Source organism: Lagopus muta, chromosome 26, assembly GCF_023343835.1.
Source record: "Lagopus muta isolate bLagMut1 chromosome 26, bLagMut1 primary, whole genome shotgun sequence".
Taxonomy (NCBI): Eukaryota; Metazoa; Chordata; class Aves; order Galliformes; family Phasianidae; genus Lagopus; species Lagopus muta.
The window spans coordinates 4,663,877-4,680,121 of NC_064458.1; the positions used below are offsets into that span (position 1 = coordinate 4,663,877).

General features: G+C 41.9%; 1 protein-coding gene across 4 annotated transcripts in view; it reads left to right on the forward strand.

Annotated features, from left to right (window-relative positions):
• CERS4 (ceramide synthase 4) overlaps positions 1-16,245 on the forward strand; it is a 56,619-nt gene that overhangs the window by 19,071 nt on the left and 21,303 nt on the right. For all 4 annotated transcript variants that reach the window (XM_048927424.1, XM_048927425.1, XM_048927427.1 and 1 more), the window contains exon 3: positions 2,425-2,598. In XM_048927424.1, the coding sequence (XP_048783381.1) occupies positions 2,425-2,598 (174 nt within the window). The remainder of the gene's footprint in view (positions 1-2,424; positions 2,599-16,245) is intronic.

A 16,245-nucleotide genomic window follows, 5' to 3' on the forward strand; every position in this document is an offset into this window, starting at 1 on the left:
TCATAAATTAGGAGGCATTACTTTTGGAGCAGCCCTCATACTTTTGTACAGTTCTACAGTATATCAGGCCCTTGATTTTTAGGAGTTATTTCTGTGCTGTCTATTTAGATATCAAATGCTGAAATGAGGAAATGCTTGAAGAAGAATGCATTTTTAGTATGGTTTTTTTTCCTTTGTTGGAAAGGGAAAAGCATTTTCCCGCTTTGCATATCTTAAATGCTCAGAAAATCTGCATTCACTTTATGTCAAATATTCTTATATTTGCAATCAGCTTTGTCATCATGGTGAATTGACTGTGAATACTCCAGGAAAAATGAGAGTCAAATGTGAAGCAATGGGGTCCAGTTCTTCCCTGTTATGATGAGATGAAAAGGCATGTTGAGATGAATCACAGCACCGCAGCATTGCAGGGATTGCAAGAGACCTTAAGAGATCAATCGGTCCAATCCTTTGCTAAAGCAGTTCCCTACAGTAGTTGGCTCAGGTGGGCATCCAGACGGGTCTTGAATATCTCCATAGAAGGAGACTCCCCAGCAGTATGGGCAGCCTGTTCCTGTGCTGCATCACCCTTGCTATAAAGAAGTTCTTTCACATGTTAGTACAAACTTCCCATATTCATGTTTTGGGCCATTACTCCTTGTCCTATTGCTGTGCACCACCAAGAAGAGCCTGACCTCATCCATTAGCCTTCCACCTTCCTTCGGACATTTATAAACAGTGATCGGATATCCCCCTTAGTCTTTTCCCCAGGCTAAATAGCCCCGTGTTACTCGGCTTCTCCTCATATGGGAGATGCTCCTGGTCCTTCGTCATCTTTGTGGCCCTCCACTGGACTCCTTTGAAGAGATTCCTGTCTTTTTAGAACTTGGGAGCCCAGAACTGGACACATTAATCTGAATGTGGCCTCCCCAGGGCAGAGCAGAGGAAAGAACCACCTCCCTTGCCCTTCTGGCCATGCTCTTTTTATTGCACCCCAGGATCCCCTTAGCCTTCTGGTGGCTCACGGCCAACATGTTGTCCACCAGGACCCCCAGGTCCTGCTGTGCAGCGATCGCCTCCAGCAGGTCATCCCCTGACCTGTACAGATGCATGTGAGTATTCCTTCCCAAGAGCTGGACTCTACGCTTGCTCATGTTAAACATCATCGTTCCTCCCTGCTGATCTCTCCAATAATAAAGTCCAAATCAAGAAGAGAGTTTGTGCTTCAGACGGTATCCATCAGACTCTGCAAAATTCTGGAATAAGCCTGATCTTCATTTTAGCTAACAAGGCATCTGTTCTCGAATTGAAGATGTCTTCAAAGTCAAATTTATGATTCATTTTCAACCAGTTATGCACTTCTTGCAGAAATTGGGCCAGAGTTTGGTCTTCCTCTGGATCAGATGTTTTATGATAATCAGGTCTGACGCTCAAATTACATGCTTTTTCTGTTGGTTTCATAACAGGGCATTTCCTGTGTGCTCTTCAGATAATCTCAATGGGCATCTCATTCCATGCCTTCCCTCGTATTCCTTACCTACACAGAGTTTGTTTGACACATTCAGAACTTGTGTTCTCTGTATTGTTACCAGTTAGAATGAGCAGCCTCTATTTGAGGGCAAAACCACTCCTATTTGTGAATGAGCTAGAATTATCTAGCAATGGTATTTTCATGCTGAATGCTTCATTACACCCACTTCACTGCCTTTTATGCTGTTAAACTCTCTGATCGTGTATGTAAATGACACTTTCAGTCATGGTCTTTAAAATTACACTGGGAATCCAGCTTACCACAGAAATTCTTACTTAGACATACTTTCCTCAATCATGTAAAGCAGAAGATAAGCTTCTCTTTTTTTTCTTCTTCCTTTTTTAAGGGCAAGCCTCAAAATAATAGTAATTAGAGTGCTCACACACACAGAGTGAAATTGCAGTGTGTAAATAGAAGCAAATAAATACAAAAGATCAAAGGCTAGATGGTACAGATATGTACATATTGAGGAGAAGACTAAAAGGTAAGGATATGTAGATATAGAGGGGTGCTGGTAGCCAGCCTGGGAGCCTATCTTCACCAAGCTGTCATTCCTGTAGAAGGGACTCTGTTTTGCCTGTGAAGTTGCAGCATTAGACTTAAAACTTCCTGATAGATCTTGCTGAGGATTACACCAGTGTTCTGTTGAATTTTGAGACACTTAATCCCATTTTAGCTTTCTTTTTTTTTTTCTCCTTCTTTTTCCTTGCCAGGAATCTGCAATCACTGAGCACCTGATAAAAATCTGTGAGTAGTTTATCAGTCCCTTGGGCACTGAGGTGTTACACACCTGCCTTCATAGCCAGATGCTACCTCAGCTAGGGTGTAATCCTTTCTCTGGCTCACATGCTTGTGCTGACAGGTTTGCTGTGTGCTAGGCATCCTCAGTGTACTCTGGTCTCTTTTCCTTCCAGGATGGCACACTCTCTGAATGAATGGCTATGGCAGCACGAGTTCTGGCTCCCCCCAGGAATTACATGGGAGGACATGAAGGAGTCTGAAGACATCCACTACCCTAAGCCTCGTGATCTCCTGCTCAGCATCCCTTTTGCCTTAATCCTGGTTGTCATTCGATGTGTCTTTGAAAGGTAAGTTCTTTAGTGATGTTTGGGGTGTTTTGGGGATAACAGCATCATTGCAGGTCCAAAACATGGCTCTGTTGTCTGGACCAGTGCACGATTGAAGAGAACCACAGAAACATCAGATCATAAATTCTGCTGAGCCAGATATTTCAGGTCTTACTTTGCAGCTGTATTTATTTACTGAAGAAGCATGTTGAATATAGAGCATTTACCCTTAAGGTCTAATTATAAGCAGTGTAACTTCCTACACTTGAAACAGGTAATCCCTAGTATTAGTTTGTGCTTGTGCTTCAGAATGCAGACGTACTGTTTCTGTTGTACATTGCTGGCTATTTCTGGGTCAAGTGAAGTGGAATTAGTGTTTAGACTTCCTAAATACAGCTAAGTGCCCTCTATCTCAGAAAGTGGGGATCTGGGATATCTCACCGGACAGGGGAGCCTAAATAACATGCATTAACATAAGCTTGTGCCCTCAGAACCAGCACTGCATAGTCACATGAACATATGCATTTCAGTCACCACAGTTCAGGATTCAGGAGTGTAATTTCCTTCGGAGCACCATGCAGGGAGAATTGTGGCTGCTTTCTCCAGGTCAGGGCCTGCTGGAGCCACTTACAGTGCTGGGCTGCCAGAATCTCTCCTCCTCTTCCCCTGCTTTGTGGCTGCTTTTTGCAGTCTTCCAGTAACAACACAAGAGTTGCTGTGGTTTTAGAATCTTTTTGGCCGGAGCCATTTGGAAATTTTACTCTTCAGTGAAGAAAATTTGGGAATTATGGCAGAGGCACAGCTTGAAATCTCCCAGTGTTTGCCGGGTGGGTTTCATGAAGGTCCTCAACTGGTGCTGTTGATATAGGCAGTTTAGCTATTGTTTACTGTTGGTGTGATGTAATTTGTATGCAGATCAACTGAAAGTTACCATAGTGTCATCAACTGTCAGGGCTGCAGAGTAAATCCGCTTTCATGATTTTGAAAATTACTTAATATAGTCTTTGCTAGACTGAAGAATTCCTATTCCTACCTGCTGTCTGAAGAGGCGTTCCTTTAAGGGACGATGGCTGCTCCAAAAATGTTGGCCCACAAGATGAGGAAAGGATGGTGGTGGGATGGCAATAGAGGTTGAACCTCCCCACCATCATCCCATTACCGTGTGACAGATAGCAGGACAAGGGCAGTCTGACAGAATGGTGTCTGACATGGAAGTGGATGAAGCAGGGGGGGTGAATTGAATTCCTCCATGAGGAAAAAATGATACACACTGATGTTCATCAACATTTATGGAGACCAAACAGTGGATGTGAGCACAATGAGGGACAGGTGGTGCATTTCAGCAGTGGAGGCATTGAGGTGGGTCACCTCTGCTGTTGAAGATTTGTGTGAGTGCAACTTGCAGATATTGTTGGCAAAAAGGCACAGCTAATGGTGGTGACTGTGTTGAGAAACAGTGTTATGTAGCTGAGAACTTGCTCTATCAAATAGAGCTATTGTGCTGTCTGTAACTGTTGTAGTATCCATGGAAATAAATGGGAGGCATTACTTTTGGAGCAACCTACATAGTTTAGTCAAAGATGGTGGTGGTGGTTTTTAGGAAAAAAGTAAAAAAATTAAAATTAAAAATCAAAAAAGAGTCTGCACAAGAAAATGGAAATAGACCTCCCTGTAGGCTAGTAACAGATTTCTTCTATGGATTTTCTGTGACACGAGGACATAATGGAAAAGTTCTTTGAAGTAGATTCTAAACTCTGTTGTGAGAATGTTTTTATGTAAAAGTACTGGCATTCAAGTAGAGTGTTATTAAAACCAAATGCATGAATGATTATTTAAAGAATCTTTTTATGATGATACTTGGAATTGTTTGTAAAGAATATGTTTAGGGTGCATTCCATAAATTCTGTTGTTTTTATCCTCCACTTACTTGAGGACATAGGTGTCTCACTTACCTCCACTCATGTTTGAACCAAGCTGCAACCATTAAAAGAGAAGTCAGTCACATTTCTTCCTTGCTGACCTGTAGTCTTCTTTAGGTAGGTGATGTCAGTTGGCCACTTAGACATGCTTGGAGAGTGAAGCTAGACATCAACCTCCATGTTCTGCATTGACCAGAATTGCCCCGTTCTGGGCTCATGAAGACAGAGGAGCCAGACTCTGCTCAGTGATGCCTAGTGGCAGGACAAGAAGAGGCACTGAACACAAACTAAAACACATGATATCCCATCTGAATATAAGAAAACACTTTTTTACTGCAAGGGTGGTCAGATATTGGGACAGGTCACACAGGAAGGGAACACTCTTCTTCTGTGGAGAAAATCAAAGCCCCGCTGCACGCTCAGCAGCCTGCTCTCACCACCTCAGCCTGAGCTGCAGAGCTGGACTGTGTGGTATCCTGAGGCCCCTTCCAGCTCTAACAGTTCAGTGCTTTTGTGACTTTGTATTCCTCTTCCTCCTGCCACATAGGTCCTAGTCTGCCTGAATATCTTTTGTCTCCTTTAAGATACCTCTGACCAGATAAAAAGATTTTTTTTCTTTCCTATCCAAACACTGCGTCAGCTGGGAGGGTTTCCATGGGCCTAGGCCTGCTCATGCATTTTAAAGCTGTTTTAATTCACAAACTTCATTAAATAAAAGCTTCTTGCCACACCCTTTAAAAGATAATATCTCAAGCCCATTTTACAAGTCCAGGAAACCTGTAATCATGCCACTATCTTACCTATGCAAATTACAAGCTGATGTTCTGAGCCATATTCTTATTTGTCCTAACTCTCTACAGGCATTTATTTCAGCAGGAAATTTTCACACTCTTAAATCATTACTGTTTCACAGTCAATTCATCCTGGAAAAGAAAGCCTCCTTTAGTGTGAATCAAGCCCACTGTCTCTCAGTTACATTGCACAGGTGGGCTAGGATGGTTTAAACTCATTGGCAGAGTTTGGAGAAAAGCAGGCTGAAAGGATGTGTAGTATTTCTCACTTTCCATGCAGATGGCTCTGACTCTGTAGCTTTGCGTGTTTGTGGATCAAAATGTGATTTTGGAGAACGTAAATAAGCTACAAGATTGGTTTAAATGGCTTTCCCTTGGCCTCTGTCAATTTATGCTACCCTTATGACTTGTAACTGTGCATCCGGTGTAAAGCATTTCTTTTGTTTGAGTATGCTCTCTGTTTCTGGTGGTTCCTGCTCTGGATTTCAGAAATGCTCTGTCAGAATTCCAAGAAAATTCTCAAGAGGCAAGAGAAGCCCAGAGGAGGTTCTGTGAGCCGTATTTCAGCAGCTGCATTGGATGCCTTGCTTGGCATTTCTTAATGGTACCATCTTATGGTTTTGGAGTTCATACCTTGGGAGTTTTTCTACCTGCTGCTACCTGGAGTGTTTTTTCTTTTCCTTTCCTTGGCATGTATGGGCTGAACTTGGACAAACTGTGACAAAAACATCCACCAACCAGTTGTTGAGTGGATTAGGTGGCGGCTGTGGGAAGTGGAGGAGCTGGGTGGGGCCTGGGAGAGCTGAGGACACTGTGAGTGCAACCCTGGAGGAAAAAACACTTTGTGAAGCAACTCCTCTCTGAGCTGCTGTGATCTGGGTAAGGTGGGAAAATAGGGGGTGTTCAGGGCTGGTGAGCAGCATACAGTGCTGTTTGTCTCCATGTGCCACAATACTGAGGCAGGTCAGAGAACCACAGAGTCATTGAGGTTGGGCAGACCAATAAGATCATCCTGTCCAACCAGCAACCCCCGCCGGTGACACTCGGCCATGGCACTCACTGCCACATCTCCATGTTTCTTGAAGACTTCCAGGATGGTGTCTCCGCTGCCTTCCTGGGCAGCCTGTTCCAGTGCCTCACCATTTGTTCTGAGTGTACAAATAAATGAAAATTAATTTATTATAAATAAATGCTTCCTGATATCCAAGCTGCACCTCCCCTGGAGCAACTTCAGGCCATTTCCAGCTGCTGGGGGGGGGTAAGTAGTTCTGTACTGACACAGGAGAGGAGCTAAAACTCGAGAACCTCTCCAGTTCCTCTGATTGTGCTTGTACATATGAAGTGTGTTCTGGACCCATAATTTGGAGCCAGATTTTAAACATTTGTGTGCCTTAACAGAACTTTTCCCTTGGTGGCATCAAGTGGTACAACAAATGACAAAGTCAAGAAACAGCAACCTGGAAGATTCATTTTGGGCTTTAGGAAGAACTTCATTCCTGGGAGGATGGTGCAGGCCTGGGACATGTCACCTGAGACATGGAGAATCTCTGTACTTGGTGTCCTCAAGACTTAGCTATGGTGCGTTTCCAAGACTTGATGTTGAAACCTCTATTGTCCTGATTAGATGTTAGCAATGGTCTCCCTTTGAGCAGGACATTGGACTGGAGAAATCCAGAGGTCTCTTTCAGCCAATGCTAGTTTATTGGGCACTGTGACATACTTATACCCATCTTTTTGTGATAATTGGCAGCCCAGCAGGCTCTGCTTTTTACAGATTTCTGCACAAGCTCAGATCTAGGTAGATGCTTGAGCCTTAGCACAATTCTGTATACTGGTGAATATATCATACATGTGAAAGTAGGATGCTGAGCTGGCAAGTGTCCTATGTCACTGCCTATTATATTGTCCTTTTCTGTGCTCCTGTCCATGTTTTCGTACAGGACACTGGTGCTCAAAGGTTGATTTTGAGTCTTTGTATCCAATAGTCAAACTGTAGTGTCCCGACATCACTCATAATTTCCTGTAGTTGCATTTAAAGGCCAGGGTCTTAGATGCATTGTATTTGTTTCAGGTGTTTTGTATCTCCCTGCAGCTGTAGTTTAGAGCTGTCTCAGTGACTCTTTTCTTAACTATATGGGAAAAACTTGATGATTTTGGAGCTTATGACATTAACATTTCCTCAAGACCTTTGTGCTTCCTTTGCACAAAGGGGAAGATGAGTGCCTCTTAGCTAAATTTTGGATGATAAAAGAACTGTTCTAGTGATTGGTGAAAAAAGCTTTTAATAGGAGAAAATGATAGAATAAAACACAAACCTTACATTTTACAAAGCGATTCAATATTCTTGGTGATGTGGCAACATCAATTTTCAGGCACAAGTACAGACGCTGAAATTCTGAATTGTGAAACAATTTTCTGAAGGAAACTAGGAGCTAAAATAGGCTCAGAATTACACAGAGCTTTCTTCAGACCCACTGTAGGTGTTACTGATGTGAGAATACTTCAGTCTAAATTTGCTTTTTCTGTCCATTAGTTTCTACTTGGACTGGCAACTTGGGTGTATTGAGGTGCTACACAAATAACGATCATTAAACAGTACACATCAAAATCAAAGCATTCTGACTGAACAAAACCCCAAGGAGTCTCAGGTTTTTAGTTGTCACCAATACAAAAATACAAGACTCAAAAATTATTTTATACTTCAGAAATCTTCATGAAATCATAGAGCCATTGATTCTCATTCAAGTTAACTAAAATCAGCTTAAATAAATTATCTATACTATATAAGTGCATACCTGTTTGTGTGTATACAAGTGCACTTCATACGTTTGTATCAGTTTAATTTGGACTGTATAGCATTGGTAATAATTCAGCTCTCATTTAAATATAACTCCGTCAACTACATTGATGTCTTTAAAAGTGCTTATCATTGCCTGTTTGCAGAATGTCTTTACTGAGCAGTAGCAATTTGATCTTCCCAAGAGCAGTGTTCTTTTGTAGAGTGGGAGAAGTGTTGTCATATGTCCAGTGGTTGGGAGACTGTATCCTACAGATTATTAATGCTTAACCAATTAGCCAACCAAGTTCTATTTAAAATTAGAGAAGTCCTCACAAGTGATTTTCCTGCTCCTTTCACTTCAGGATGCAGTGTAAAATGGTAAGTGATGTGCATTATCTCTCAGCTTAACTGGATCCTGGGATTCTGGCATCCTCTGACATTCCTGAAGGCCTGAAGATGTGATGAATTTGGTTATTGCTTTTTTTTAAAAAAAGTTTATGAATGTGATGTATTTAGAGGTGTGCAGTACTTAGCTCGGGTCTGCTTTACATTTCCTTCATAGAATCATGGAATCACATGGTCGGAAACGACCTACAAGATCACCTAGTCCAACTGTCTCCTCATCACCATTGCCATCACTGGCACTTCAGACTTCTGCTCCAAGCTCCCATTTTATGCTCTAAATTACCATTTCCCTCAATTAAAAAAAAATATTTTGATTCCTTTGTGTATCTTTGTGACAGATTCATATGGAGTGAAACTGATGTCATATAAGCTGAAAAGTGAGTTTAATGAAAGGTTAAATGATGTTTCAAACAGAAAAACCGTAAGACAGATCTCTCAGTTCACATCTTGGCAGATGCTGGTTAAATGTACCTGGGGGAGTTCAAGCATTCTGAACATTAGTTTGCATTCTGTTGGAAGTGACACGTTCATCTTTGTTGGCTGCAACAGCTTCCTTAGCTGCAGATAAAAGGCTTAGAGATTTGCTCTCAAATCTTGTTCTAAATTCATGCTCCATCAACACCAGGCTCCAACAAATGCATCATAGTGAAGTCCAGATCAGTAATTAGGTCAGATGCTGCTCCCTCACAGTTAAAAATCAGCAGTGATCCCAGTTTTCATTTGAACCATCTCCTACTGGCTGGAAGCTTCTGGTTAGCTTCTAATCCAGCTTTCTGATTTATTTCCGATCAACTTGGCTTCATAAGACATCCAACTTCTTTAGCTTTGGCAACCTCACTGTAAGTACACATACAGAAAGAGTATTGATGGATGTGGTTGTATTTATGCATGAAGGTTGTGGTGTAAATTTCTGTAGAAACAAAGCCCCTTAGAAACTGCTGAGCCCCTCCCTTAAGATGCAAACCATGCCATTGATTGTATTATTACAGCAGGGTTTAATATTTGAGTTAAAACCATACAGAAAACATTGCACCAATTGTTCACTTTGGGAAAAGAATAAAAGAATAAAAGGATAAAGGTCAAATTTATGCAGTATCTGCTAATAAGTGCTCAGGTACAGTCAAGATGAGCGCAGTGTCACCTTTATATCAGAGTATAAAGCAACAGACCATTGTACAGCCCAGAGCTCTGGATTTCTACATGAGCTCAAGGGGCACATGGAGATATGGGTGACCCCATCCCCATTGCTGCTGGGTGAACATCCTTTCTCTTCTTAAGTGGGGAATTTGAATGCTGAGCCTCTTTCGTCATCGGACGGAGAATCCAGCTGATTTAAACACAGTGGGTGTTTGTCACCACTGCTGTTATCAGTGCCTGGAAGCATGAATTGGGCACGTGAGAAAGAGGAAACTTCTCTTCAAGCTGAAAAGCAGCTTCTGTCTTCCCATGTTCCTGTGATGCTAAATGATTTTGTTCTCCTTGCTGCAACAAGTTACACTGATGCTAGAAGACCAATAATAATTAATGCAGTTTGTGCAGAATTCAAGGTAAATGCTGCAGCAAAGTGCTGTTTAACTAATGCTTCATTTAAATGCATATTCACACTCAAAGACGTTCTAGCTCATTCAGGTGCTGCCTATTTTGTTCCAGCTGTAACTGGAACTGTCTATTCACTTTCTGTGGTCCTGTGCTTTGAGTCGGCTTGATTTTCAAATGCAGAAATCAAAGGAGAACTTTCTTGCATTTTATTGGAGTTCATACAGTCTCGCAGAAAGGCCGTGGCATCTCCTTGTAAGGAGGTATCAGTAGCTGCTCTGCCAGGAGTGCACTGAACCTTCTAACCTGGCTGTTGGGATTGGTTCATCTCCAAGAAAACCTTCCATCAGGATCACAGCTCACCCTTTTTCATTGCACTGAACTACAAGGGTGGTGATTCCTGTGCCAGCTCTCCGTGTAGAGACTGTGTGGATGGTTCCTGTTTTGACCTCTGTCCACCATCGTTTTCAGGGACTCGTTCCCATGGAATCTATATCCTGTAACATGCGCTTTTTATGCCTGCCGTGTGGTTTAAGGGCTGGGAAGTGAGTGTTGGTGCCCCCGAGGGCAGGATGTGCCTAAAGAGTTCTGTACAAATTTTTTTGTCGCTCCTGGTCTGCATGAAGCCATGGCTTCATCTCTCCCTCTCCACGTTCTACTAACTGTTAAGCCAAAATAGTTGTGTTCTTCCTATCATAGTTCATGTGGAAATAGTTTGCTCTGCTTCTTCCTCTGCCAGATTGTCATGCAAGTATTGGTTTGTGTATTCCCAGGAAATGTTTGTGCATTTGTGCATCACATTATGTGGGTAAAGAGTCTTTGGGCCCTAATTACAAAGCGTATGTAGTGAGTACAGGGAATTCTTCTTTCAGTTTAGCAGCTGCTCTGTGCTTGATCTTCCAAAAACGATTCAATACAAGGGGCAATAAAATGGAACGTAGGAAATTCCATACAAACATGAGGAAAAAGCTTCTGTACTGTGAGGGTGACAGAGCACTGGAGCAACCTGCACAGAGAGGTGATGGAGTCTCCTTCTCTGGAGATATTCAAAGCCCACCTGGACTCAGTGGTCAGCAGGGGTCCCTTCCAACCCCTGCGATTCTGTGATTCTGTAGCAGGAGGTGCTTCAGATAGCAGTGTAGTTTATCTTTATCCATAGTGTTTGTGATTCGTGCACTGACACTGTGATATTTTTATACACGGAGACTGATAATTGGAGTATGTTCCTACACACAAACAAGAGTTTACAGATAACATATCTTGTTACTATAGGCAGAGAACAAATGCTGCGTCCTGAGCAAGTAAGAGCTGTTAAAATAAGCCTTACGAGAGGGAGAAGTTTGTTCCCTAACACTCTTAACATTTGCCCTAGAACTTCTCTGCCTTTTTGGGCAGCAGCTGCTGACTGCAGTGTGAGAAAACATGCAGCTAAGTTTGTTACTAGCAATCTCCCTTGACTGAACTCAGGATGAAGTCTTAGGAGACTTGCAGCTCACTGTCATAGCACAGCTCAGCCCAGTAGTGCTGGGTGAGCAGAAAGGCACTGAAGATCAGAGGGAAGGGAGACACAGCCTCAAGAAGGTGTCTAGCTTGGGAATCCTGAGAGATTATCTCAGTCAGAAATTGCAGTTATAATGCAAGAATTACTGTCTCAGCATGGGACCTGCTCTATTTGAGAGTCAAACTGCATGCAGACGATTTAAGAACAGATCATTAATATGAATGACTACAACTGTTCTCCTTGCTTCACACAGCCTAATGCTTCCTTCAGGTGCCAAGATCCATAAATCTGCTGATTTCTGTGTGTCTTTGGTAACTACATGGAGCAATGAATTAGTGGCAGCTTCCAAGAACAGAAGGCACAGTAAACTGCTCCGAGTTTGTGACTTGACATTGACTTTAGCCACTGTATTGCAGGGAGAACTGGAATAGTTAACTTCCTGAGTCCTTGTAACATTCCTTCTTCTCAAGATGAAGAAGGGATGGGAGGAGGATTTGGCATCTAGTTGGCCTTTGATGAAGGGAGCTTCCCTGCTGATGCACACGATAAAGCAAAAAAATACCCCTCTGTCCTCTTGTGCAATAGTGGAAGAAGAACAAGCTTTGCAAGCTCTTTAGCCATTTAGGACAAATTTTATTGGCCTAAATTTTATATTAAGGCTTAGAACCAACATGTTAATTTACAGAGGATCAAATGCTAGGGAGTAAATGAAGAAATTTTAAACACAGTCTTACTCACAAATGAAACATATTCTTAACAAGTACGCAAAAACAACAGTGTAACTCTGATTCCTATCCATATATGTATTTATATTACTTAGCTGTCATTGTAAGACTTTACAAATTTATTATTTTAATGAAATTAACATACACTTGTTTAGTACAGTAGACAGAATTTACCTGGAAATTCAATCAATATTTGAGCATTTTCCTCCAAATGGAATGGTATAAACCAGAAAGACTTGGGACAGATGTTCCAGAACACCCTCCTTGAGCCACGATACTCCGCTGGCTGTTACTGTCTTATATCTTCTGAGTCAGAGGATAGAACTACACCAAAGTGCCCCACATTCTAGAGAAAGTCTTCACCACGAGCATACCTGTTACCTCCTAATTCATTGATTTACCTTTGTTCAGACTCCCCGAGTGCAGGGAAGAATGGGAGAAAAATAGCTTTATTTTAGTTTAGCTCCAGTTCCTTCCTCTACCTGCCTGCCTCTGGCATTCCTCAGGTCTATAGGGCTGGAGGAGGCTGGCTGTTATGCTGTTGAGATAGCTTTCTCTCCATGTAAGCCTGTTAATTCAGAAGTAACTGAGCATATTGCCAATGAAAGGTGAACAACTGCAGCCCACTGAGTATAACTCTTCTCCCAAGTAAGTAAATTTTGAATAATTTCTATGTCTATAAAAGAGGAAGTGCCTGTTGATGTGAACTGGTGCATTTCTCATGGGAGCAGAGCAGTAAATCAGGATTATTAATAAGAAAAATCATAAATTTTATCTCACTTTTTCAAATGTAGCTAATGCAGAAATTTCCATGGTGATAGCTGTGTGGAAGATGTGGAGGGGTCAAGATGGCAAGAAGTTATTGATGGGAGATAAAAGAGCATTAGAAAATGTCTTAAATCTGGACTGTTTTTAATGGCTCTTTAAACAGACTCCTGGTTCAGTCAGAATGGTTATGTCTCTTCTTTAGGAGGGTTGTGGCAGTTTATTACTCATGCTTTGTGCGTTATAAGAAAGAAATATTGTTCATCTGCAGAGAATATATGAACTCAGAACCAGGAAAAAAGATGGAAGAGAAAACCCTTTTCAAGCAGCTTATTTGAAAATGCGTTTATTTGCAGTTCATTTTCCACAAAGATTTTTGTTATTAATCAGAAATTGAAACGTACCTGAGAGCATCTTCCTCTTAGGTGCTCTGGGTTGGTTGGTTTTTTTTGGTGCAGAGGTACAAACTGGTTGTTCTGTACAACATAGCTGTGATGATAGCTTCTGGTAGAATTCTCCTGGAACCATGTAGAAGAGATGTCAAGAGCACAGAGAGCCAATGCAGTGTATGAGGCTTCAAGGAACTGTGCAATTCCAAGGGTAGAAGTTGCAGCAGTCACTGGCTGTTGGTGCTGGAAGATACTGGCAGAGTTGTTTGAAATTATCCTGTAGAAATTCTTAACCCTTAGACCCTTAGAAATTCTGTAACATTTGTGGAAAATAAACTCACAATAGCTAAAATATTTTGTTTCATACTAGCTGTGGAAGCCTCTGCAGGTGAGGGATTATGGATTTATGCCCTTCATTATTGATCCATTTAGTTTCAGTGTCAGCAGGTTTTGCACAAGACAGTTTGCTCATTGGTGATTACTGAATAAAATGCCTTAGTGTGAACTTTCTTTTGTAAACTTTGGAGGAGCTATCTTCACCTCAACCTGACTGAAGAGGAAACAGGTTTGAGTTGAGTCATGTCACTGACTGTGGCTTGCCTTACGTAGCTATGGAAACTGTCCAATATGGTCTTCAGGCTCTCTTCCATATTTTAGCAAGCTGTGAAGATTCCATTGATGAGACGATCCCTGGCAATTGATACCATGGACCTGTGATGTTGAAATCAGTACAAGCACCATTCTCTTAGGGCTGTGCTTGGAACAAGATTAAACTTAGAAGTGAGTCAGAGCACGCATCCAACATGTATAAACATCCCTTTGGAGGAATTTCAGGGCTTGATTTCCCAATAATGTCCATAAAACTAGGATTGGTCCTATAATTGATGGTTAAATTCAGTACCTCAACAACAAAGTAATTGGAACTTTGGTTACTCACACCCTGTCTTCTTCAGCTGCAACTGGCTTGTTTTTGTTACAGTGAGATTTTATACTGTGGCCGCGACAAAACATTAAGAAAGAGAAAATAAGCATTAACCAAAATTAAGGATAATTTAAATAGCTTTTCAAACTTGTTGGCTGCCCTGACACCCAGCAGAAACATTCTCTTTCCCTTTAATCTGTCAGAAAAATTTCAGACCATTCTGTTTCCATGAGGGCCTATAGGAAGCTGCAGTAAGGTTCCTCTTAAACAACAGAAACTGATTACATCTTCATTTTCAGAGGAGCTTGAATCAACCTTCTTGGAAAGCTAAAGAGAAGGTAAAAAACAACAGCTGGCCATTCGGAGCTGGCCATGCAAAGAATGTTTGAAATCAACTGCTACACAAAGAAGCCAAATGTGCAAACCATTTTGTGTTTTATGGTTTGATGTAATACAAGCTGCAAAATTCTGTATGTAGTTGGGTTCTTCAGAAAATTGCTTCTGATACCTGTTTATTAATTGATGATACAGGTTTTTGAAAATTAAACTTCCAGAAGAACCCCCTGATAGGATTTTTGATCTATAATAGTCCCTGAGCACATGAACATTTGGAGTATAGTCTGTGTAGCTAGAAGAGGTAACCACAGGCAACCAGCAAATCACATACTGTTTTTAAGTAAAACACTTTTAAAATACCTGCATAGCGAATGTTCCACAGCTTGTTTGCTGCTGTGGAAAAGAAGAATTCTTGTTTGATATCTGAATCGTTTGGGATAACTTACCAGAGGAGCTGCCTGAACAGAATTAAGTCTGGCCAGGCAGGCAGGCCTGCGTCTCAGTACTTGCTGCATATTCATCAGCTCACAACCACTGTCAGCACTGATTTACAGTTGATAACTCAGTGACCATTCAAGTAAGCTTTAAGCACTCTGAGCAAAATAAAAGATCTCCAAAATGCAGAAATAAGGTTTCCCAGACATTTTGCACATTTCATGTTTAGAAACGGGAACATATACCCTTGGTGGAAGAGGATCAGGTCAGGGAACACTTAGATGCTTCACACCACATTATTACTTTGTGCCAAGGAATAGAAGAAGGTTTGTAGTGCAGAAGTTGAGTTGTTGAGCACAGGAAGTTTTGTCATCTCTTGGTACTTTTTCCTTGTTATACAGATGTTTTTCTTTGCATTGTTTCACTTTGAAAGAGTGAAGGTGCACAGGTAGCACAAGTCCTTGTGGTTAAATATGACATTGCTGTGCCCTTTATTTTCTCACAGTTTGACTTGCCATAGGAAAAACTGAGGAACATTTTTCCAATGAAGACCAAGCGGTCTCCTGTTTCATCAGGAAGTCTTTTTCCATTAATTCTGCATGTCTCAGTCTGTCTTTTGATCCTGAGACAAGTCCTTAGTTCAAGTGAGTGCCCTTGTATGACCACATAAAAACTGAACAGCATTTCACAGAATCACAAAATCACAGAATATCAGAAATTGGAAGAGACTTCCAAAGATCATCTAGTCCAATCCCCCTGCCGGAGCAGGAGCACCTCGATTAGGCCACATGTCTGTGTGGGATGGGACCAGAGATGTCCTGAATGTCACCCAAATGTTCCCAGTGTTACTCCGATGTCCGTCCTCATGGGATGGGCCATGATGTCCCCAGGGTCACCTAGATGACCGCAGTGTCACCCTTGTGTCCTTATGGGGTCCCTTCATCCACAGGGTCACCCAGATGTCCACATGGGATGGGACTGAGGGGTCCCCACTATCGCCCAGATGTAAACGTGGGATGGGACACAGATGTCTCTGTAGGACCCCACTGTCACCTAGATTTAGGCCTTACCATCAGTGTGGCACTCTGCATAAGCTTCAGGTAAGCCAAAAAGCAACGGCAGGGATCACAGCTGTCTCTGCAAGCACTGACAAAGCAGGACGTAG